Source organism: Petromyzon marinus, unplaced genomic scaffold (genome assembly GCF_048934315.1).
Source record: "Petromyzon marinus isolate PM22_M1 ecotype Great Lakes invasive population unplaced genomic scaffold, UKy_Petmar_22M1.pri1.0 PM_G_Scaffold_43, whole genome shotgun sequence".
Classification (NCBI taxonomy): Eukaryota; Metazoa; Chordata; class Hyperoartia; order Petromyzontiformes; family Petromyzontidae; genus Petromyzon; species Petromyzon marinus.
In genome coordinates this window covers 1,144,611-1,170,007 of record NW_027422995.1, presented here as the reverse complement: position 1 = coordinate 1,170,007, position 25,397 = coordinate 1,144,611, and the positions used below count along the sequence as shown (strand labels likewise).

The window sequence follows — 25,397 nt, the reverse complement described above, 5'->3', positions numbered from 1 at the left end:
GACTGTAGGATAGCGGTAGACGTGTAAGTCCCGCCAAGACAGGATGCTGTACCTCCTTAGGTTAGCAAGAGACTTGTGTGTAGGTCCCGCTAAGTCCGGACGCTGTACCTTCTTAGGGTATCGGTTGAGGGGACCGTATACCCCTCTGTGTGTGTTAAGGACTGTGTAAGAGAAGACAATAAACAGAGTGTGCCTCGTAAGAAGTTTACTCGTCATTATACAACACAACACACGTGTGGCGATGTCAATGGGCTGTGTACACTTACCTGCAGGGGCAGGCAGGGTCCAGCAGGGGCAGTCGCTATATCCCCAGCCCCAAAGCAGGAGGGGGCTATGGGGTGTCCTGGGATCCCCCAGAGCCCCCTCTGGAACTCTCTGGAAGGTGGGCGGAGTCAGGGGCTGACGCACCGGTGCTGGGTATAAAAGCCGGACCACGGGAAGGGTCCGGGGCCAGTCCAAGACAGAAGCCAGAAGACCGGCTGGCTAGTGCCCTGGGACCCCCTAGCCCCGCTGCCCTTGTAAGGACCGGGACTCTGTGTGGCTCAGTTGTGAGACCCTGGGATACCCCCGGCCCGATGTCTTTGTGAGGGCCGGGTCCGAGTGGGCCAGTGGTCGGAACCCGCACCTTGGCTGGGTCGGGTCGGTGCAGCCTCCTCTAGGGCACCCGTAGCCGGAGGACCCAGAGTTGTAGCCCCGTGACAGGGCAACGCTTGCCCGGAGGCAGTAACTCCCCAGGCAGTGGTTGGAAGGGCCCATCGCCCTGTGTGAGACTGGGACTGTACTGCCGGGTGTTTATGTTGCATAAAAGTGTCGCCTCCAAGATTTGTCTCTGACTTCCATAAAACCCGCTGCGCGTGTAAGCTGGACTTAGCTATAGAACTGCAGGAATATATTTATTTATTAAAATAATAAATTTATACTGAAACACTGAACAGAAATTGTACAGTCATTTTGGTGTCACCTCCTCTGATGGTGTCACCCTGTGCGGTCCGCACCCCCCGCACCCCCCTAGTGACGCCACTGCACTACACTCCTATGCACTACCCTATACACTAACCCATACACAACCCCTGTTGTGGGTGTGTGATCTTGCTGATCCTAAACGGGCTACGATTTGCTAATGCGTCATAGTCATTGGGAGCGTAATGGGGCGGAAGCTTTACAAACGACAAACATTTGAGAGTGATGCCAGTCTTTATTAACACCGGAGGAATCTGAAGAGCTGTAAAGCTCTTGGTGTGTCACAGATGTCCAGTAGGGGGCACGGTGTCAGAACGTTACAACAAAAACAACACAAGACACAAACACGATAGGACTTTAACAGTATAGGAAAGGTTGATGGTCACTCATCCAGCTGTGGATTGACCAGTGAGGCCTAGTGGAGTCTGTTCAGTCAGGCCTAGTAAAGACCCAAACACCTCTATTATGGCTAGTAAAGCCTGTTTAGTAAGGCCTAGTGAAGCCTGTCCAGTCAGGCGTAGTAAAGCCTGTCCAGTCAGGCCTAGTGAAGCCTGTCCAGTCAGGCCAAGTGAAGCCTGTCCAGTCAGGCCTAGTGAAAAAGCCTGTCCAGTCAGGCCAAGTGAAGCCTGTCCAGTCAGACCTAGTGAAAAAGCCTGTCCAGTCAGGCCTAGTGAAGCCTGTCCAGTCAGGCCTAGTATAAAAGCCTGCCCAGTCAGGCCTAGTGAAGCCTGTCCAGTCAGGCCTAGTGAAAAGCCTGTCCAGTCAGGCCTAGTGAAGCCTGTCCAGTCAGGCCTAGTGAAAAGCCTGCCCAGTCAGGCCTAGTGAAGCCTGTCCAACCAGGCCTAGCAAAGCCTGTCCAGTCAGGCCTAGTGAAGCCTGTCCAGTCAGGCCTAGTGAAGCCTGTCCAGTCAGGCCAAGTGAAGCCTGTCCAGTCAGGCCTAGTGAAAAAGCCTGTCCAGTCAGGCCTAGTGAAGTCTGTCCAGTCAGGCCTAGTGAAGCCTGTCCAGTCAGGCCTAGTGAAAAGCCTGTCCAGTCAGGCCTAGCAAAGCCTGTCCAGTCAGGCCTAGTGAAAACAGCCTGTCCAGTCAGGCGTAGTAAAGCCTGTCCAGTCAGGCCTAGTGAAGCCTGTCCAGTCAGGCCTAGTGAAAAGCCTGTCCAGTCAGGCCTAGTGAAGCCTGTCCAGCCAGGCCTAGCAAAGCTGATGGTCATTCGTCCAACTCATGGGGTACCCCCCCCACCCCTACCCACCGCGCCCGCCCCGGCCTAGAGGCTCGACTCCTCGATGGGGGCGACAAGGAGGAGGAGTGAAGGGGGTGTCGGGGTGGAGAGACGGACAACGACGCCGGGGTCGGAGCAGAAGGGCCTGGCGGTGCCGGTGGTGGGTGGAGGGGCGGTGACGGTGGCGGTGGTGGTGGTGGGTGGAGGGGCGGTGACGGTGGCGGTGGTGGTGGGTGGAGGGGTGGTGACGATAGTGGTGGTGGTGGCGGTGGGTGGAGGGGCGGTGACGGTGGCGGTGGTGGGTGGAGGGGCAGTGGTGGTGGTGGTGGGTGGAGGGGCGGTGACAATAGTGGTGGTGGTGGCGGTGGGTGGAGGGGCGGTGACGGTGGTGACGGTGGCGGTGGGTGGAGGGGCAGTGACGATAGTGGTGGTGGGTGGAGGGGCGGTGACGGTGGTGGTGGTGGTGGTGGGTGGAGGGGCAGTGACGATAGTGGTGGTGGTGGTGGGTGGAGGGGCGGTGATGATAGTGGTGGTGGTGGTGGGTGGAGCGGCGGCTGTGGTGCCACCGCTGCCACCAGGCAGCCCCGGGTCAGTCCGCAGCTGCGCCAGACGCTCCTCCACGCAGTGCGCCGAGAGGCGAGCCTCCGCGTCCTTGTCCCAGCACTCCTCCATGGTGACACACAGCTGGGACAGTCCCTGGGGGTCACGCACCAACATCGTCACCACCACCGCTACCACCACCACCACCAAGCCACCACCACCACCAAGCCACCACCACCACCAAGCCACCACCACCACCAAGCCACCACCACCAAGCCACCACCACTGCCACCACCACCACCACTGCCACCACCACCACCAAGCCACCACCACCAAGCCACCACCACTGCCACCACCACCGCTACCACCACCACGCCACCACCGCCGATAGCGAAAGATCAAAATCAATCACCGATTGACAGACCGGGAGAGACGATGGTAAATGTGACATCAGTCGTGGTCAATCCACTGCTGGATGAGTGACCATCATCAGAGGTTAAAACGCAACTCCAAATACAGCAGCAGACATCGTCAGGGTCTGGATCGAACCCACGGCCTCCTGTAGACCAGGTGAGGTAGTCAACATCTCATAGCCACCGCTGCACCCTAGGAACATTGACCAGGAGGTGCGACAGAGGAGGCTAAGAGAGAAGGGAGACGACATAGAGGGAGGAAGGAGGGGAGGGAAAGAGTGAGTGAGCGAGTGACTCAGTGAGTGAGTGGGTGAGCGAGCGAGTGACTGAGTGAGTGAGGAAGTGAGTGAGCGAGTGAGTGACTGAGTGACTGAGTGAGTGAGCGAGTGAGTAAGCAAGTGAGTGACTGAGTGAGCGAGTGAGTGACTAGTGAGTGAGTGACTGAGTGAGTGAACGAGTGAGTAGGAGGGTGAGTGAGTGAGTGACTGAGTGAGTGAGTGGGTGAGTGAGTGACTGAGTGAGTGAGTGAGTAAGCAAGTGAGTGACTCAGTGAGTGAGTGGGTGAGCGAGCGAGTGACTGAGTGAGTGAGGAAGTGAGTGAGCGAGTGAGTGACTGAGTGACTGAGTGAGTGAGCGAGTGAGTAAGCAAGTGAGTGACTGAGTGAGCGAGTGAGTGACTAGTGAGTGAGTGACTGAGTGAGTGAACGAGTGAGTAGGAGGGTGAGTGAGTGAGTGAGTGACTGAGTGAGTGAGTGGGTGAGTGAGTGACTGAGTGAGTGAGTGAGTAAGCAAGTGAGTGACTGAGTGAGTGAGTGGGTGAGTGAGGGAGTGAGTGGGTGAGGGAATGAATGAGTGAGCCAGTCAGTGAGTGAGTGACTGAGTAAGAGAGTGAGTGAGGGAGTGGATGACAGAGTAAGTGAGTATTGTGAGCGAGTTAGTGAGCGATTTAGTGAGTGAGTGAGTGAGCGAGTTAGTGAGTGAGTGAGCGAGTTAGGGAGTGAGTGAGCCAGTCAGTGAATGAGTGAGTGAGGGAGTGTGTGAGTGAGCCAGTGAGTGAGTAGGAGAGAGAGTGAGGGAGTGAATGAGAGAGTGAGTGAGTGACTGAGTGAGTGGGTGAGTGAGTGACTGAGTGAGCGAGTTAGTGAGTGAGTGAGGGAGTGTGTGAGTGAGCCAGTGAGTGAGTGACTGAGTGAGTGGGTGAGTGAGTGAGTGAGTGACTGAGTGAGTGAGCGAGTGAGTGAGCGAGTGAGTGAATGACTGAGTGGGTGAGTGAGTGAGGGAGTGACTGAGTAACTGAGTGAGTGAGTGAGCGAGTAGGTGAGTAAGCAGGTGAGTGAGTGAGCTAGTGAGTGAGTGAGAGACTGAGTGAGTGAGAGAGTGACTGAGTGAGTGACTGAGTGAGTGAGCTAGTGAGTGAGTGAGTGACTGAGTGATTGAGTGACTGAGTGACTGAGTGAGTGACTGACTGAGTGACTGAGTGAGTGACTGAGTGATTGAGTGACTGAGTGACTGAGTGAGTGAGTGACTGAGTGACTGAGTGAGTGACTGAGTGAGTGAGCTAGTGAGTGAGTGAGTGAGAGACTGAGTGAGTGACTGAGTGAGATGTCGACCGGGTGCTTGAGCCAGGGCTCCTGGATCGCTGGGCGGCCATTGCCGTGCACCACGATGTGCTGGAGCTCATCCAGCGTGGGGCACTCACCCACCTCGTCCTCAAAGGGAGCGCGGTGCTCACCCAGCACGCCTGGCACAACACACACAGACACACACACAGACACACACACAAACACAACACACACAGACACACAACACAGACACAACACACAGACACACACACACAGACACACACACACACAGACACACACAGACACACCACCTGTGCCCCCTACTGTGCCAACCTGCTGTGCTTTAGCCACCCGGCGCTCCGCTCGTTGTTGTGAGCGTCGCTCCTCCGCCCTCCGTTGTTGTTGGAGGGCGACTGCCTCCAACTGCCCAGTAGCGTCCTTCACGAGCCTCCTCCACAGAGGCCGATCTTGACACCGCTGGTACCAGTCATCGGCAAGTCCACTCAGCTCCACGTACTCCTGTACCACATCACTCCATCTCTTCTGTAGCCCATGCCGCGCCCGTTTAGCCCCCTTGATCCGGCCGAACAAAAACTGTTTCGGCATGTGGTGGCTGGGCATGCGGGCTACATGGCCCAGCCAACGCAGCCTTGCCTGCCGTAGGAGCTCACCGATGGGACTTTGTCCAGATCTTTCGAGGATTTGTGAGCTCCTCACACAATCCAGCCTGGTTAAACCCAGGATGGATCGTAGGCAGGCCACCCTAAAAGTTTACAACCGGGGGGTCCACGTTTCGCAAGCGTAGAGAAGGGAGGGAATGACCGTGGCCGAGAAGACCTGGAGATGCGGAGTGAGAGACCAGGTAGCTCCATACAGCGTTACGCAACCGATGAAAAGATATTGCCGCTCGACTGATTCGGAGTGAGACCTCTGCTGTTAAACCGGAGCCGGTCATGAGCACACTGCCCAGGTTTGAGAAACTCTCCACTCTCTCCACAACTGCCCCGTCACCAATTGGGAGTTGTGGGGGTGGATTGACCGATGGTACAAAATACCCAGGCAGGTGCTTAGTTTTGGTGGGGCTGATGGTAAGGTCCTACCTCTTAGTGGCAAGCTCCAGGTTCAGCAGCAGCGCCTCCAACTCCTCCTCTGAGTGAGCAACTATCACCAGATCGTCGGCATACGTAACATTGTTGAGCAATAGGGAGCCATCCCTTGACCGCACCCGGGCATCGATCAGCCTCCCATTATATCTGTACCCGATGGAAATTCCACCGGTACAGCTATTGAAGGGCTCATGAACTACGTGGTCAAAATAGATGTTAAATTATGTGGGAGCCAGAGGACATCCCTGTCGCACCCCAAGGTGTACAGCGAATGGCTCTGACTCCCAGCCACGTAGTTTTACCCGGGCCCGCTCATCATCATGAAGGTCCTTAATGATTGTGAGCAGAGGGTCAGGTACTCCAAAAGCACGAAGAACAACCCAGAGCCCAGGCCTACTGATGGTATCATAGGCCTTGACCAGGTCAATAAAGCAGAGATGTAGGTCTTGTTGGAATTCCCTACACCTCTGCTGTAGCAGACAGACGTAAAATATGGCATCAGTGCAGGACCGCCCTTTCCTGAAACCGCATTGGGGCTCCGCAAGCCTCTCCTCAGCGTGCCTGGCAAGGCGATGTCGAATAATCCTTGCCAGGACCTTTCCCGGCACACTGAGGAGTGAGATGCCCCTGTAGTTGTTCCAGTCTGTGTGGTCCGCCTTCTTAAAGAGGGGGACCACCAGAGCATCCTTCCAATCCTGCGGAACCCATCCAGTGGTCCAGACTGTTGTTATGTCATGTAGGGCAGTTTGTGCACAAACGCCACCCTCCCTCAGCATTTCGCTTGGGAGATCATCTCTGCCCGGTTCCTTTCCTGGTCTCAGACTCTGGATCGCCTTCAGTACTTCCGCAACAGATGGCACCTCAGCCAGCCACTCACAGGGGGTGACTTCTTCCTCCAATATTTGAGGCACCGCAGCCTCGCCAGGGTCATCCCCACTTTGTCCCATGTTCTTTTCCTGGGTGAGGGATTTCCCCTCCCCTAGGACCTCACAGAAATGCTCAACAAATCTGCAAACCTGTTCCTGGGGGTCAGAGATTGGATCACCGTTCTTTCCCTTAATGATGGTATTACACACACACACAGACACACAGAAACACACACACACAAAGACACACGCACAGACACACGCACAGACACACACACAGACACACGCACACACCACACACACACAGACACACGCACACACCACACACACACAGACACACGCACAGACACACACACACAGACACACACAGAAACACACACACACAGACCCACACACAGACACACGCATAGACACGCACAGACACATACACACACAGACACAGAAAAAGATACACACACACACCACACACACAGACACACGCACAGACCCACACACAGACACACGCACAGACACACGCACAGACACACGCACAGACACACGCACAGACCGACACACAGACACACGCACAGACCCACACACAGACACACGCACAGACACACCCACACATAGATCCCCCCCACACACATCACGTGGTGTCGGCACCGTGGTATCGGGGTGGGCGGGGTCGGCCAGCACCACGCCCCGGCGGCCTTTGTCTCCCCCGGGGCCACGCTGCCTCTGCCACCGCCACTCACCGCCACCGGCCGTGCAGCGTGTGGCGATCTCCCACAGAACCAGCCCCAGGGCGTAGACGTCGATACGAAGGAAGGCGTCGCGCCGCAAGCAGACGGCGCCCTCCAGCAGCTCGGGGGCCATGTAGCAGAGAGTGCCGACCTGCAGGGCGCGACGCTCGGGTTTCACGTTCGGCGCGACGCTCTCCGGTCTCTTGGCGGGTAACGAACGGCGGCGGCGTCCGACGCTCGGCGTCTCCGACGAGCAAGCGGCGACGGCGTTTACCCGCGGGATGTCGCCGAGCGGGCGGCCCGGCTGGAGTTTGAGCGCCAGGCCGAAGTCGGCGATGACGGCCGACAAATCGCTCCTCAGCAGCACGTTGTTGCTCTTCAAGTCGCTGTGGGTAGAGATGGACGGGGGGGGGGGGGTGGGGGTATTGGGGTGATATAATAACAAAAAGAATTTCAAGATTAGATTAGTTTTTAGTTTTCTCTCATCGCGTTCGAGCGGTCGAAGGGTCAGAGAGAGCAGCGTGAGCAGCAAGCGGAGTCTGAACCCAAGGTTGGCAGGGCCCCCCCCCCCCACCCACTCCGCCACCCACGGTGATCCGTGGGTGGCCTGCTACTGACATACCGATGGGCGATGGCCGGCTTGCCTCCATGAACGTGGTGGTGCAGATGGGCGAGGCCGCATGCCAACGTCTCGCCAATGTGGCACAGCTCGGCCCACGACAACGTGGAGCACTTGAGGTGATCGGACAGGGAGCCCTGGGGTGATGAGAGGGGAGCAGCAGCAGTGGTGGTGGTAGTGGTGGTGATAGTAGTGGTAATGGTGGTGGCAGTGGTGGTAGTGGTGATGGCAGTGGTAGTGGTGGTGGCAGTGGTGGTAGTGGTGATGGTGGTGATGGTGGTGATAGTGGTGGTGGTGGTGGTGATAGTAGTGGTAGTGGTGATAGTAGTGGTAGTGGTGGCGGCAGTAGTGGTAGTGGTGATAGTGGTGATGGCGGTGATAGTGGTGGTGGTGGTAGTGGTGGTGGTAGTAGTGGTGGTGGTGGTGGTAGTGGTGGTGATAGTAGTGGTTGTAGTGGTGATAGTAGTGGTAATGGTGGTAGTGGTGATGGTGGTGGTAGTAGTGGTAGTAGTGGTAGTAGTGGTGGTGATGGTGGTGGTAGTGGTAGTGGTGGTGGTAGTAGTAGTAGTGGTTATAGTAGTGGTGGTAGTAGTGGTAGTGGTTATAGTAGTGGTGGTTGCAGTGGTAGTAGTAGTGTAAGTGTTTGGATGAGTAGTCTATGGGTCTCTATGTGAGTAGTCTATGAGTCTCTGTGTGTTGCTCTTTTCCTCGCACTTTCTGTTTATAGGTGGCGTTGTATCGTCACTTTTGAAGGGTCTAGCCAGAGATCAATCGATCTAATTTTTGGTCCGCGTTTTGGGCAACTGAGAAAATGGGAGACGTCTTCTGGCGTTGCTTGGCACAAAGGGCAGCAGCAGTTTGGGACGTTTGGGTCGATTCGATGTTGGTATTCGGCTAGCACGGAGCAGCAGTCACCTGAACGGAGTCGAGCCGGTCTTGTGCGAGTTGCCCGGGTCTGGGGATTTTTCATCGTCTGCTATGGGTGGGGGCCAACCCCCTAGCATGACATTGGGGGCTTGTAGGCGTTCAGGCGGTGCACGGTGGCGGCGGTGCGCAAGTGGTTCTACATTGATTTGGTGGTGCTATTTGGTGGAAGAGCGTTTAAAGTTTATTGCACGTTGGTGGAGCTGAAGTAAAGGAAGGTGGATTTCATTTCCCTAGCAGGTGCAGGGGGGGGCTCTGAGTAGCTTTGTGCAAGGATGCGTTGTCGAGTGGCATGATGCCGGATATTGATCGGTGAGAAGCTTGCAGTGTTCTTGAATCGGAAGAACTTTGGTTTCTTGGTGGAGATGGTCAATGGGCGCCACGAGGTGGCATCCTGTAGCTAGGCGAAGTGCCTGGTTTTTTGAGGTTTGGAGCTTTTGGTAACCTGTAGAGGAGTGGTTTGGGCACCAAATGGGACTGGCGTAATTGATGATGGGACGTCCAATGGCTTTGTGGGTTAGGAGTAAAGTCTCCTTTTGTTGACCCCAAGATGTGCCGGCTAAAGCTCGTAAGATGTTATTTCGGTTAACCTTTGCATGGACGTTTCTGCCGTGTTGAGCGAAGCTAAACATGGTGTCAAAGGTTACACCTAGAATTTTGGGGGTTTTTGCTAGTGGGAGGCGTTGGTTGTAGCAACCCGCCGGGGTGGTGTGCTTGGTGGTGGTTGCGATGATGCTTATGAAAATATTTTCAGAGTTATGTGCGGATGTGTGGATATGGTTGATGTTGTCGGCGAATAATGCTTCTGATTCTGAAGTAAAAAGTGGCCAGTTGGTTTTTTTTTAAAGTTGTAATACAAGCGATGTTCAGGAGTTTGTGAAGGCTTGGCGGCATTGAGGGTCAACACAATTGGTAGGTGGAAGGATCCAAGGGCCCTAAAGACTTGCCAGCCGATTGACGACAGGAGGTTTCCTGATGCTATTGAGATATCTGGTGAGGATGAAGGGCCAGATAATGGAACTCTGGTTTGATTTTCACCGAGTACCCCATAGGGGGAGCCGTTCAAGATATTTTACCCTTTTATCTGGCAACAAACCTGACACATTTTTGACAAGGAGTCACGTTTGCTTTGACCACAATACCTGCGGTCGGAATGCAAACAAAAAACACACAACTCTGATAATGTATTGGCACTGTACTTGAAATTGATTGGTCCACACCCGAGACAGCTTTCCTTAGAGCCCTCGTCTAACATGGGTGTTGGACCGCAGGTATTGTGGTCAATGCAAACATGACTCCTTGTAAAAAAAAGGTGTCAGTTTGTTGCCAGATATAAGGGTAAAAACCAATTATCATATTTTGCTACTGGCAAAGGAGGTTCCAATGGTGTAAATTGAGTCGTTGTTTGGTAAAAGTCGATTTATCTTGAACTGATAGTTACGAGGGCAAGAACTGGTCGGTTGGGGTGTAGACGTTGATCACAGTGAGTGGGCCGAGATGGGATTTGATACGGACGCTTAAGACTTCTGTGGTGATATCGGAAGGAGGCATTGGGATTTTAATTTCTTCAAATTGAATGCTGTTATGGTCGGTCTCGACGGAGGAAAGTGAAATTTTGAAATTTGGGCGGTCTCTGGGAATCAATCCGCCATCTTCAAGCCTGGGTCCTCGGTCTCCGGTCTTCGCGCGCGTGGACCAGGCAGCGTGTTCGCTGTCCTGGTCCGACTTAGTAATTATCCCGTCCAGCGTGTAGATAGTCAGCCGTGGTGGTCACCACCCTAAGTATATATTCAGCCATGGTGGTCACCACCCTAAGTATATAGTCATCTGTGGTGATCACCATCCTAAGTATATAGTCAGCTGTGGTGGTCACCATCCTAAGTATATAGTCAGCTGTGGTGGTTACCATCCTAAGTATATAGTCATCTGTGGTGATCACCATCCTAAGTATATAGTCATCTGTGGTGATCACCATCCTAAGTATATAGTCATCTGTGGTAGTCACCATCCTAAGTATATAGTCATCTGTGGTGATCACCACCCTAAGTATATAGTCATCTGTGGTGGTCACCATCCTAAGTATATAGTCATCCGTGGTGGTCACCACCCTAAGTATATAGTCATATGTGGTGGTCACCATCCTAAGTATATAGTCATCTGTGGTGGTCACCATCCTAAGTATATAGTCAGCTGTGGTGGTCACCATCCTAAGTATATAGTCAGCTGTGGTGGTCACCATCCTAAATATATAGTCAGCCATGGTTGTCACCATCCTAAGCATATAGTCAGCTGTGGTGGTCACCATCCTAAGTATATAGTCAGCTGTGGTGGTCACCACCCTAAGTATATAGTCAGCTGTGGTGGTCACCATCCTAAGTATATAGTCAGCTGTGGTGGTCACCACCCTAAGTATATAGTCAGCTGTGGTGGTCACCATCCTAAGTATATAGTCATCTGTGGTGGTCACCATCCTAAGTATATAGTCATCTGTGGTGGTCACCATCCTAAGTCATTATCCTGTGAATGTTAACCTGTGGTAATAAACATGTTGCCTCCAAGATCAAGTGTGCACCTCAGTTAAACGCACTACATGTGTGTCTTTGTGCGTGTGTGTTTGTGTGAGTAGTCTATGAGTCTCTACGTGAGTAGTCTATGAGTCTCTGCATGGTGAGTGAGTCTATGAACCCGCTCGTGGAAGGCGGTGATGATCCACAGCTCGGCTTCGGCGTTCCCTTCCCGCCTCTCCGCGCCGATGAACTCCAGCAGGTTGCGGTGACTCAGGCCGGGCGTGCCGAAAATATCCACCTCGTTCTGCCACAGCCGTTGGTTCTGCTGAGCGTCTCGGACGAAGACAATGCCGATGACGACGGCGGGGAGAAGAGGAGGAGGGAGCAAACGCGTGAAGTTACCCAGTCCGAGGTCACGTCCAGAGGCGCAGAAGTCTCGCGGGGGGAAGCAGAAATGCACGCGGAGACGTGGGGTGACACACGTGGCGAGATCCGCAGACACACGCAGACACACGGGAGACACGCGGAGAAATGGAGACATATGGAGACGCATGGAAACACACGCAGACACACGCAGTGCGTTTCTGTGGGTCTCTGGGTTTCTGTGAATCTCTGAGTATGGGTCTCTGTGGGTCTCTATGGGTCACTGTGGGTCTCTAAGGGTCGTCTCTGTGGGTTGCTGTGAGTCTCTATGGGTCTCTATGGGTCACTGTGGGTTTCTGTGGGTTGCTGTGGGTCTCTGTGGGTTGCTGTGGGTCTCTATGGGTCTCGATGGGTCTCTGTTGGTTGCTGTTAAGTCTCTATGAGTATGGGTCTCTGTGGGTGTTTATGGGTCTCTCTGAGTATGGGTCTCTATGGGTCCACTGTGGGTCTCTGTGGGTCTCTGTGGGTTGCTGTGAGTCTCTATGGGTCTCTATGGGTCACTGTGGGTCTCTGTGGGTTGCTGTGGGTCTCTGTGGGTCGCTGTGGGTCTCTCTGAGTATGGGTCTCTTTGGGTCTCTATGGGTCACTGTAGGTCTCTGTGGGTTGCTGTGGGTCTCTGTGGGTTGCTGTGGGTCGCTGTGGGTCTCTCTGAGTATGGGTCTCTATGGGTCTCTATGGGTCATTGTAGGTCTCTATGGGTCACTGTGGGTCTCTGTGGGTTGCTGTGGGTCTCTGTGGGTCCCTGTGGGTCTCTCTGAGTATGGGTCTCTTTGGGTCTCTATGGGTCACTGTAGGTCTCTGTGGGCCTCCGCCAGTCTGTAGAAACACGTGTCGTGTAGGGTCTGTGTGTGTGTGTGTGGGGTCTCACCACGGGCTGGACAATCTTCACCGCGACGATTTCAGACAGGAGCTGAGCGCGCCAGACGCAGCCGAAGCGACCGCCGCCCCTAAACTCCAGCAGGCGCACCGGCCGCAGCAGCAGCAGCGCCGTCAGGCTCACCGCCTCCTGTTGGCGAAGTGGACCGTCAGCCACCCTTGCTGCCGTTAACGGCAGAGACCCCCCGTCGCGTAGCCTCGACAGACCGGCAGGGCAAGTGACTACACTATACACTACTATACACTACACTTTACACTACATTATACACTACACTATACACTACACTATACACTACACCATTCACTACACTACTATACACTACACTACTATACACTACACCATACACTACTATACACTACACTATGCACTACACTATACACTACACCATACACTACACCATACACTACACTATACACAAGATATACAACACTATACACTACCATACTATACACTGCACTATACACTCAAGTTTACACGATACACTGCACTATATTCCACACTACACTATACACTACACTATCCACCACTTCATTATACACCACTACACTATACACTACTATGCACTACACTGTCCACTACACAACTATACGCTACACTATACACTATTATACACTACACTATTATACACTACACTATACACTACTATACATGACACTCTGCACTACACTATATACTAGTAATGAATTGGCCACGTCTTGTTTACGTGACACTAACCTTACTGATTGGCCGTGTCGGGTGGTGGTTGTTTTAACGAAACAACGTTTTTATTTGACTCAAAACAATTATCTTTTCTGGAGGGGGAGTTGCCCAGCACCATGCCCGGCCGCCGTTGTCGCCCCGATGGCAATGCTCACACATCGCACCGGGTACTCATTTCAGGCTTAGTCGATCTAGGGGAGGCCCAGGACCGGTTCAGATAATCCACGCGGTGTTGGCCGTGAGCGGGAATCGAACTCGGGTCGCCAGGTTCATAGCGCAGCGCGCTAACCACTACACTGCCGCTCCCCACAGACACACACACACACAGACACAACAACCGCCATTCGCCACTAAGTGGCGGTGACATCACCACGATGCCTGTGCCAGGTTATGTGCACCTTGAGGCCACTAGAAGTGTCGAACGCCCGCTGGCAGGAGGTCACGGGGCAGACCCAGCAGGTGCCACGGGTCGACTGACTGAGATGACTGAGATGACTGGCTGATGCACCACCTGTGCCCCTTACTGTGCCAACCTGCTGTGCCTTAGCCACACAGCGCTCCGCTCATTGTTGTGAGCGTCACTCCTCCGCCCTCCGTTGTTGTTGGAGGGCGACTGCCTCCAACTGCCCAGCAGCGTCCTTCACGAGCCTCCTCCAGAGGCCGATCTTGACACCGCTGGTACCAGTCATCGGCAAATCCACTCAGCTCCACATCCTCTTGTACCACATCACTCCATCTCTTCTCTAGCCCGTGCCGCGCCCATTTAGCCCTCTCGATCCGGCTGAACAAAAGCTGTTTAGGCATGCAGTGGCTGGGCATTCGGGCTACATGGCACAGCCAACGCAGCCTTGCCTGCCGTAGGAGCTCACCGATGGGACTTTGTCCAAATCTTTCAAGGATTTGTGAGCTCCTCACACAATCCAGCCTGGTTAAACCCAGGATGGATCGTAGGAAGGCCAGCCAAAATGTTTCTAACTGGCGAAGATGTTCCATTTGGGGGGGTCACGTTTCTAAAGCGTAGAGAAGGGAGGGAATGACTGTGGATTGGGAGATCATCTCTGCCCGGTGCCTTTCCTGGTCTCAGACTCTGGATCACTTTTCGTACTTCCTCAACAGATGGCACCTCAGCCAACCACTCACAAGGGGTGACTTCTTAAAATATTTGGGGCACCGCAGCCTCTGCAGGCTCATCCCCATGTCGAGGGATTTCCCTTCCCCCAGGACTTCACAGAAATGCTCAGCAAATCTGCAAACCTGTTCGTGGGGGTTGGAGATTGGATCCCCGTTTTTTCCCCTAATGATGGTAATAGGTATGGCGCTGCAGGTTACTTTTTTGATGGAGTTAAATAGGGATTTGTGATCGCGGGCCATTGAGGCAGACTCCATCTCCACAGCAACCTGCGACCACCACCCATCCTTTTAGCGCCTCACGGCTCTCCGAACCTCTGAGCGAAGGCTACGGTAAGCCTCCTCATTCTCTGACGTGGGATGCTGTAGACAATTCGAGTGGGCCTGTCGCTTTATCTCAACTATCCTGAACACCTCCTCTGTCAGCCAGGGTTTCTGGGAGGTCTGGACCGCAGTCACAGTCCTAAACCTCACCCATGTACCCTAGACATCTGGAGGAGTGGGGGACGATGCTAACCCCAGCCGCAAGCGATGATTAAATTCTTGCTTGCAACTTTCATCAGCTAGCTGAGACCAGGCCACCTTAGGTTGGAATGGGGTCCTGGGTGTATACCCACCACCCGAGTGGAAGAATGGCAGGCGCATCTTACAGATGACAAGTCGATGGTCAGAGGGCAGATCAGCTCCACGGTAGGTCCTGGTGTCAAGGACATGGACCCACATCCGCTGATCCGTCACTATGTAGTCCAGCAGATGTTCTTGCTTGGACCCGGCATGCGTCCATGATGTTGTGTGGATGCGCCGATGCCTGAACAGCGTGTTGGTAATTTAAAGCCCATGGGCTGCACAAAAATCTAGCAGCCTCCTACCGTTGTTATTGAGCTGATCTGGCCCATGCTTTCCAATCACTCCAGACCAGGTGCCAGCATCATGACCAACTCGGGCATTAAAGTGACCCAACAAGATGACTCTATCCCGAGGGGCCACTTTAGCCAGCACCTATGACAGGAGGTCATAGAAGGCATCTGACTCATCGACCTTGCCAGCATCCCTCCACGGATGTTCGTTTTCGGTGGGGGCATAAGTAACCCTGACCACCACTCCTCGCCTCCGGTTGATGGGAAGGCGAGCCCAAAGTAGCCTGGGGCTTACAGCTTCCCACAAATCACCGCCACGCTCCCACGCCCCCTTCATTCTTTTGTCCAGAAGAAGAGCCACTCCCTGTTGTTTAGTAGTCTCCTCCCCGAGTAGAGGACTGTCCACTCCTCATAGTGGCAGGAGCCATAGCTGGTCCACCGGACCTCCTGATTGCCACAGAGATCCAGACGGTACCGGCCCAGCTCCCGACAGAGGAGTGGCAGCCTCTCCTCCGCAGTGAGCGTTCGAACATTCCACGTGGCCATCCGTAGTGGCTTTTTGTTGTTTATGGAGGAGCCCCGAGGGTAAAGAATCAATCTCCTGGCTCCGCCAAATGGGGTTTGGCCAGGAGACGTCAAAGACGCCTGTCCCCCCGGGGCCTCCGGCACAAGCTTATTAATTAGATATTTTAGACATGGTTTAGTGGTAATTTATTGAAGGTGGAGGGGTTACCAGCCCCTCGCACCCGTCCAGAGCCCCCATTTAGCTGCTGTGGTGGCCACAGACGCAATGAGGGGAAAGGCCAATCGGAATTGGCCCTCCCCCCACGGCACTGCCCATGACGTTGCCCGTCCGGCACCACGAGGAGGGAGGGGGTTGTTCTGCCAGACACAGACACACACACACAGACACACACACAGACACACAGACGCACACATAGTACCACCACCACCTGCGGAGGCGTTGTGGCGTGCGTCAGCTTGCGGCATCGCCGGTACATCCACACGGAGAGCAGCAGCAGTAGCAGGAGCAGCAGCAGCGTCGTGACGGCCAGCAGGGCCACCGGCGTAGGGCACCGGCCTGGCCACCGGCGTAGGCTGCTGAGTGCCCTCTGCAACAGGAGGCTCAGCTGTGAAGCCACTCACAGGGGCTGCTCCCATAGACTGCAATGTTAAAGGCTGCCATAGACTTCAATGTTAAATCCTCCCATATACTTAAATGTTAAAGGCTGCCATAGACTTCAATGTTAAAGTCTCCCATAGACTTCAATGTTAAAGTTTCCCATTAACTTCAATGTTAAAGGCTCCCATAGACTTCAATGTTAAAGGCTCCCATAGACTTCAATGTTAAAGGCTCCCATAGACTTCAATGTTAAAGGCTCCCATAGACTCCATTGTTAAAGGCTCCCATCGAATTTGAAGCTTTCGTGACTGCAGGAATCCATACTCTTTGGTTCTTTCGGCAAAGTCACGTAGGTAAAAAATAAAATAAATCACGACGTCGTCAGCTACCATTCCTGGATGTTTTGATCGAGAAGAGACCTTATGGCTTGTTGGGACATTCGGTCTACAGGAAAGCCACCCACACGGATGCCTATCTAAAGCCTGACTCCCACCACCATCCAGCCCAGAAGAATTCCCTCGTCAAAACACTACACCATAGGGTCCGTTGCATCTCCGACCAGCACCACCTAGCCAGTGAGTTGGAGCACGTACACCAAGCCCTCAGGATGAACGGATACTCGGACCGTACATCTGCAAAGCTGTCTCCCCAGCCATGCGGAGACAACCTTCTGAGGATCCAACCAAGACCATCACTTTACTGTACATAGCAGGGGTTACCAAATAGATTTCCAAAATCTTAAACAAGCACAAGATCCAGGTTCGTTTCAACACAGTACACAAAATCAGTGATTTAATCCCATCTGAAAGGGATGTGATTCCTGACATGCAATACCCTGGTGTCTACAAACTGAGTTATGGTTGAGGCAACAGTGACATTGGGGAAACGAAACGACATGTCTCGGACTGTGTTCGTGAACACAAGGTAGATCTGAAACACGGTAGGACTAATACCTCTGCCGTTGCCGATCATTGTTTTAACGCTGTGGGTTCACACGAAATTGATTTTTCCAAGACGGAGGTACTCTGCAAACCTACCGGCTACCTTCAGAGATTTGTTCATGAAGCCATCCAGATACATAAACACAGACACAACTCCAACCAAGAAGATGGGTACAAACTGAGCAATCATTGGAAGGACGTTATTAACCAGGTACAGTCTTAACTGACTGTGATGTTTCCATCCTACCTGCCTATGTCAGCTGTTATTTCCGACTCTCTGTGTGTATCTCTCTATGCATCTCTCTTAGATATCTCATGCTCACATGTCCTTTTGATTGCACTCTCATGCTCACATGTCCTTTAGATTGCACTCTCATGCTCACGTGTCCTTTGCATTGCACTATCATGCCTTTGGATTGCACTAACATACTCACATGCCCTTTGGATTGCACCCGTTGGGTTTGCACGCATGCCTTTGGATTGCACCACTCTTCGATTTTACAATAACATCACGCTAATCTCTCACATTAACATCGCCACTTCCATGCCCTCGTCGAGGAGGCCACTCTCCTATCTTAAATTTCGATTTAAAGCTTTTGTGACTGCAAGGATTCATCTTCTTTGGTTCTTTCGGTAAAGTCACGTAGAATGAGAATAAAATAATAAATTAATAAAATAACACAATAAAATTCTCACGACGTTTCGGCCACAACACAAGTGGCCTTCTTCAGGTGAAAGGAACAGACCTGTCGGGACGACAGAGCTTCAATGAACGTTGTTAAGATTCGTAGCGTCTTTTAAGCTGGTTTACAGAAGTGAGGCACCTTGACCCTTTCAAACCTTGACAAAGGTGCCTCACAATTTAAGGCCACACAAGCAATTGTTTACTTTGAGGCTAAAGCAACCTATTAGTTAATGATTCCTTAACACTGCGTTTTTTGTTTGCCTCCACGAGTGTGCAAGGACTCTAAGTTATATTTATTTAACGATGAGTGAATGTATTTAATAAACACATTTTTCTAAAAAGTAGATTTGTTTGCAAAATACATTAATTTATTTAACACGCAAATTTATAATTAGATATCACTATCAAATTATTTTTTTCATTTACTGCTTCATAATTTATTCAATAAAAATAGTTTATTGAATAAATATATCTCTTTCCTTTCTTTTTTCCTTTCATTATTTTCTTAAACGAGGATTCTTTATTCATCCTCAGTTTACATTCTCTCAAGGGGAGCTCTGTACAGAAGCACAGCACCACAGTCAGGTAGAAATTGAAGGCAGCAGGAATAAAATGGCCACCTACGCAAAGGTCGCAGCTGCCAATCTGCCTGGAGTCACGAGGCCCCCCACTAGGGCCTCTCCTCCAAAGCGAACCCCCCCAAGCGCGCAGCGACCACTGCCGCTGCGCGAGAACGGCATCCGCTGCTACACCTCGAGCTCCGTCACGATCGAGGCGTACGTCGAGGCCCTGGTCGCCATCGTCCCGCCAGCCACCATCACCCACGCCTCGAAGGTCAGCGGGAAAGCCGTCTTCTTCCTGACGACGAAAAAGGTGGCAGATGCGGCCGTCGAGAAGGGGATGACCGTGGGGGGACTCCACGTCCAGCTGGAACCCATCGCTTCGGTGGCGGCGCGAATAGTCGTTTGGAACGTGCCGCCCTACATCCCCGACAAGGCCGTGTTGGAACACGTGTCCAAGCTGGGCACCATCGTGGTGCCAGTACGTGCCCTGGCACTGGGGTGCAGAAATCCTGCTCTCAATCACATTTTATCTTTCAAGAGGCAGGTGCACGTCCTGCTGACTACCGGACAGCAGGAAGAGGGCTCGTTTGTCATTGTCAATGCAGGCATTGCCCATAGACTGTTTTATGCCAAAGATTGCATCAGATGCAATCTTTGCAAAGAAGAGGGGCACTTACGAAGGGATTGCCCTAAACCAACGACGGCGAGGGTCGGAGAAAAGAGCGGGGAGGAGGGAGGCAGAGCAAGGGGGGCAAAGCAGCAAGAGCCCCTATTGCAACAAGCCCCCCAACAGCCCACACCGGGCCTGCGAGCCACGAATCCTCCTACACCTGAAGTCGTGGCCCCAACTTCGCCGCCTCAAGGAACAAATCGCAAGAGGAAGAATACAGAAGGACCCGGATCTCAAGGGTCAAATTCAGAGGAGGAACCCCTCCCAGACCTCGAACAGGAAGAAGCGGTGAAACCCCCCACACCAGGGGAGGAAGCAGAACAGCTGCCAGACGCCGAAGACGCGGTTTTTGCCTTCCCGGATGCCACGCCGAGTGACGCGTGGGCGGCGAGGAAGAAACCCGCCAAGAGGAAGAAGCAGCGTGCGTCTGGGGAAGGGTTTCTACAGCAGGAGACCGTCGACGATGAAGGCGACATCACCACGGAAATCGACCCGCCTACTGTTGTCATAGAGACTCACTCCCCACCAGCTATACAGGAAGCCCTTGACCAAGAGGTAGAAGTTGGCAGAGAGACACTCACCAAGGGCAAGGACGAAATGGATGGGAATGAGGAGGAAGGTCCCCGTCCCACTGCTGATCCAAAACCAGCGGAAGAGACACCGGGCCATCCACCCGAAGAGCCTGAGCAGGAGCCATCCCAGGCCATCCCTGACACTGGGGGAGAGGACGCTGCTGGGCCATGCGCCAGCTCAGCCGCTGCAGCCCTTCTAGCGGAGCCGGACGCCGAGGAAATCGATTCAGATCGGGATGACTGCTTCAGCATGGGGAGCGAGAGCAGCCAGGGGTCTACACTCCTTGACCCTCAGACTCCCCTGATCTCCTCGGAAGATCTCTGGAAATTCCTCGACGAGACCAACATGAGGAAAGACAGAGCAGACATTGCCTTGGCTCGATGGAAGGACAGCAAAGCAATAAAGGCCTCTGTGACTCAAGCAGAGAGACTCCTTGCCAAGCAGAGACTCGAGTCCCGGGGCAAGGAGAGGGCAAAGCTGACATTTTTCCGCAAACAAATTATAAGGTGGGAGGCCACGGGGGAAAGGAATAAGCAATGCCTATGTACATCGGCTCCCTGAACGTGAACGGGTGCAGGGAGGCAGTGCGGAGGTTTTCCGCAATGTCTCTTGCGAGGAAACAGGCTGCCTCTGTCTTCTTCATTCAGGAGACGCATCTCACGGTCGAGGACGAGGATGACTGGAGGAAGGAGTGGGGAGGGGACTCCTTCTACAGCCACCTTGACAACACCTCCTGTGGAGTCGCGACCCTGTTCGCTAAAGGGTTTCATCCCGAGCTCATCATCCACACCCAAGTGGTGAAGGGAAGGCTGCTCGCGGTAACGGTCAGGGTGGGCGATGTCACCACCCACCTACTGAACATGTACGTGCCTGTGACCAACAAGGAGAAGATCCCGTTTCTGCACCTCCTGAGGAGGCACCTGGCCGGGATTCTGGACGACGAGTGCGTGATTGTGGGTGGCGACCACAACTGCACACTTGGCGCCCTGGATCATTCGGGGGGGCAGCCGGGGGGAGTAGGGCCTAAGAGGGAAATGCAGGGACTCCTGGAGGACGCCGCCTTGGTGGATGTGTGGCGCATACATCACCCGGGCCAACGCCAGTTCACGTACACGAGGACGAGGCGCGATGGCTCGGTGACGCAGTCAAGGCCAAGAGCTTTGTGATGTGCGCCATAACGACTGGCATCAGGGCGGCACCCTTCACGGACCACAACCTCATCGTGCTCCGTGTCAGGCTGGAGAGGGCCCGTGAGGGCGCGTCCCACTGGCATTTTAACAACTCACTGCTGGAGGATGGCACCTTCTTAGAAATGTTCGAGGACTTCTGGGAAGAGTGGCGAAAAAGCAAAACGCAGTCCGACTCTCTGGCCCAGTGGTGAGATATGGGCAAAGTGCACACCAGGCTGTTGTGCCAACAATACACCTGGGGGAGCACCAGACTGAAGAACGTGGACATCACCGACATGGAAGCCCGAGTCCTCAATTTGGAGGGTCGCCTCGCCGAAGACAGCGACCCTGCTCTTCTCCAAGAATACGAGGAGAATAGGGAGCGTCTCAAAGGGCTACATGAGGAGCAGACGAGGGGAGCGTTTGTGCGATCCCGGGTGAAGCTCATCACGGACCTCGACACGGGATCCCCGCTTTTCTACTCCCTCGGGAGGCAGAATGGGAGACACAAATCCATGGAGTGCCTCTTTGATGGTGACGGTGTCCTGGTGCACGAACTCCAGCAGAAGTCGACCATCATCAGAGACTTCTACGGCAACCTGTTCTCCCCTGAAGAAACATCGGAACCGGCCCAGGCGGAGGCATGGAGTGGTCTACCCACCCTGGGGGAAGACGGGAAAGAGCTGCTAGAGCAAAAGCTCACCAGGACTGACCTTGACGCAGCTGTAAGAGGACTGGCCCCGAATAAATCCCCAGGGTTAGACAGGCTAACAGGGGAGTTTTACGCCGCTTTTTGGCCATACCTGCAGGAGGACTACAGAGAGGTGCTGGAGGAAGCCTCAGTCGCCGGGGTGATGCCTCAGTCTTGGAGGAGGGCGGTGCTCACTCTGCTTCCCAAGAACGGAGACCTGAGGCACCTACAAAACTGGCGTCCGGTGTCCCTCCTGAACACAGACTACAAAATATTGACGAAGGCTCTCTCCCTGCGACTGAAAGGGGTGATTGCACAAGTCGTAAACGGGGACCAGTCCTACACCATCCCCGGACGAACCATCCACGACGGCATCTTCCTGGTCAGGGACCTCATTGCGGTGTCCCAGAGGTTGGGCATCCCAGTCGCGTTTCTGGCTCTTGACCAGGAAAAGGCTTTTGACAGAGTGGACCACAAGTACCTGCTGGGAACCCTCAAGACCTTGGGTTTTGGGGATGCCTTTGTCCGAACGATCTGCCTACTCTACACCAAGGCGGAGTGCATGATCAAGATCAACGGTGCCCTCACTGCCCCGGTCAAATTCGAGCGAGGAGTGAGACAGGGATGCCCATTGTCGGGCCAACTTTATGCCCTGGCATTAGAGCCTTTCCTGAGTCTCATAAGGCGGAGACTCAGCGGCCTGGTGCTGAGGGAACCAAGCGTCAAGTTGGTCCTGACGGCATACGCCGACGACGTCCTCCTCATCCTGCGCTCCCTGGCTGATGTCGCCCTGCTGCATGAGTGCCAGGAGGTCTTTTCGAAGGCCTCCTCATCAAAAATGAACTGGCAAAAGTGCAGCGGCCTGCTGGTTGGAGCGTGGGACATGACCGAGTGTCCCGAGAAGGCAAAAGCCATCAATTGGAGCACAACATCGCTGCACCACCTGGGAGTGTTCCTCGGACCAGAGGAGGAACCACCGCAGAGGAACTGGGTCGAGCTGGAGGAGAAGGTGAAGGAGCGGCTGGGCACCTGGGGTCGCCTGTGCAAGTTCCTCACCTTCAGGACAAAGACGTTGGTGGTGATCCAGCTGGTGACGTCCATGCTGTGGCACCGACTCTTCTCCCTGCACCCCCCCATGAACCTCGTTAACGCACTTCAGAAGCGAGTCCTCGACTTCTTCTGGTCGGGTGGAGGACACCGGGTCGCGGCTGGGGTCCTGGCCCTGACACTGGACGAGGGCGGTCACGGGCTGGTGTGCGTGCGGAGTCAGCTGGCCACCTTCCGACTGCAGGCGGCGCAAAAGTTCCTGCACGCCGCCCCTGCACCGGCCTGGAGCGTCACGGCCTCCTTCCTCCTGAAACAACTGGGGGGTCTGCAGTGCTCAAAACAACTATTCTACATGGACCTGCAGGGCCTCCCACTGGGACAGCTGCCACCCTTCTACAGAAGCGTCCTGCAGACATGGAGCTCCCTTGCCGTCAGGAGGCTGAACCAACCGCGATCCGCCGTGGATTTGGTCTTCGAACCGATCCTCAGGAACCCACAGACAAAGCTGCCATCCACCACCACCACCCCTGGCATGGAGAGGCACCTCGCCAATGCACGGCTCACCAGGATGGGGGATCTGGTGGAGCCTGAAACACGGGGCCGGTGGCTCGGACCAGCAGACATGGCCGCAAAGACAGGGCTGCAGCCGCTCCGGGTGGCTGCCCGGATCCTGGCCGAAGCCAAGGGGGCCTTCTCAGCGGCAGCGGGGAGAACGCCCCCCATCGGCGTTGGGGATGACGAGGCCCCTCTCGATCCCCCTCCACCGGAGCTCTCAGTCGTGCCACTGCATCGTCAATGCCGACAAACGAAGGCGGATCACAACCTGTGCCAGCTAGAAGACCTACCGGAGGTGGCCTTCGCAAATGTAAAGAGGAAGGTGCTCTACTCCTACATGGTCCGGTTCCACCAACAGGACACCCTGAGGAGCCACAAGGACCATGCCTGGAGGAAAGCCCTGCCCTGCGTCTCTCCGGAGAGGCCTCGCTAGAGGCAACTCTACTCCAGCCCGACGTACAACCGCATCGGCGACCTCAGCTGGAGCATCGCCCATGACACCGTCACCACCAATGTCTCCCTGGCGCGCTTCACCGACACGTCCCCGGAGTGCCGGTTCTGCGGTAAAGTGGAGACGGTGGTGCACCAATACATGGAGTGCAAGAGCCTGGACTCGCTGTTCAAGGTCCTGAGAAACATCCTCCTAAGGTTCAGCTTCCACTTCTCCCCGACGGTCCTCATCTTTGGATACCCGAAGGGCGACGGACCCCAACATCTTCAGGGGCTGGTCAACGTGCTCTTCGGCTACGCCAAGCTCGCCATATACAGGGCGAGGAAGGTGGCCCTGGAGGGGCAACGTCCAGCCAGCAGCCTGGGCATCTTCCGCACTCTGGTCGGAGCCAGGGTGTGGCTGGAGTTCCGCCACGCGTGGCTGACCCACGCCGCGCCGGCCTTCAAGGAGCAGTGGGCGCTGGAGGAGGCCGTGTGCTCGGTGGCAGATGACGGAGAGCTCTGCATGCAGATCTAAGCTACCCGTCGGAGGCCATTTGACTGTGGGAAGGGCTGCGTGCAGATGCAGCACTTGTCATAGTTATAAAGAAAAGAGAGAGAGCGCGAGAGAAAGCCAAATGGAGTAGGACGAGAGAGGGCAGAGAGAGAGGGGGGGCAGAGAGGGGGGTAGAGAGAGAGGGGGGCAGAGAGGGGGGTAGAGAGAGAGGGGGGGCAGAGAGGGGGGTAGAGAGAGAGGGAAGGGGAAAGGAGGGAAGAAAAAAATATATATTGTTGGGTCTTTCATTTAAAAGGGGGGGGGGGTTTACATAAAGCAAAGCATTAAAACAAAACAAAAAAAAACGAAATGATGAACGGAGCAAAGTGCCGACTACACCGAGCATCTTCTTGTTTCCTCTGATCGTAAAAAAAGAGAGAGAGAGCGAGAGAGAGCGAGAGAGAGAGAGCGAGAGAGAGAGCGAGAGAGAGAGCGAGAGAGAGAGCGAGAGAGAGAGAGAGAGCGAGAGAGAGAGCGAGAGAGAGAGAGCTTGAATGGCATCAACTCTCCCGGCCTCACGAACCATCTCCAGCGTCTCTCCTGGCTCGAAACTGACCGTGGGCCCTGGGCCGTAGGGCGAAGTCGATGTTACAGAGGTCCCTGTCACAGCAGCAGAAGTAGACGAACGGGTTGCTACTGGACTCCACGCACTTGCTCCTGGTCACAGTGGGAAACCGTGAGGGGGACGAGGGAGCAGGAGGTGGGGGGGGAGGAGGAGGTGGTGGGTGGGAGGAGGAGATGAAGGTGAGGAGATGGTGGGGAGGAGGAGGAGGAGGAGAAGGGGAGATGGTGGGGAGGAGGTGGGGGGGAGGAGGTGGTGGGGAGGAGGAGGAGGGGGCTGCTGTGTGCTGGTCTGACCGGTCTGCCTCCTCACCTTCCACGGCAGTCGTGGACCCAGCAGCCCTGACGCTCCAGCAGGATGTCGCCCGACACGTTGCGCCACGCCGCGTAGCAGAACCCGCGACGACTCTCCC

General features: G+C 54.5%; 1 protein-coding gene across 1 annotated transcript; it reads right to left on the bottom strand.

Moving 5' to 3' along the window:
- Positions 1 to 1,175: 1,175 nt before the first annotated feature.
- On the bottom strand, positions 1,176 to 25,397 carry LOC142917150 (activin receptor type-2B-like). The gene is made up of 10 exons (XM_076061857.1): positions 25,298 to 25,397; positions 24,980 to 25,080; positions 16,375 to 16,533; positions 12,729 to 12,866; positions 11,616 to 11,759; positions 8,010 to 8,143; positions 7,662 to 7,773; positions 7,400 to 7,538; positions 4,742 to 4,872; positions 1,176 to 2,874 (listed from the first exon to the last, which is right to left on the bottom strand). The coding sequence occupies exons 3-10, from the start codon at positions 16,420 to 16,422 to the stop codon at positions 2,224 to 2,226; spliced, it is 1,497 nt and encodes a 498-aa protein (XP_075917972.1). The 5' UTR covers positions 16,423 to 16,533; positions 24,980 to 25,080; positions 25,298 to 25,397; the 3' UTR covers positions 1,176 to 2,223.

Coding starts and splice junctions, on each gene's coding strand:
- LOC142917150 (XM_076061857.1), bottom strand. CDS start 16,422: ATGTACCGGCGATGCCGCAAGCTGACGCACGCCACAACGCCTCCGCAG. Junction 8,144..11,615: donor TCACCGCCTTCCACGAGCGG/GTTCATAGACTC, acceptor TCATCACCCCAG/GGCTCCCTGTCCGATCACCT. Junction 7,539..7,661: donor CGCTCGGCGACATCCCGCGG/GTAAACGCCGTC, acceptor CGCGCCCTGCAG/GTCGGCACTCTCTGCTACAT.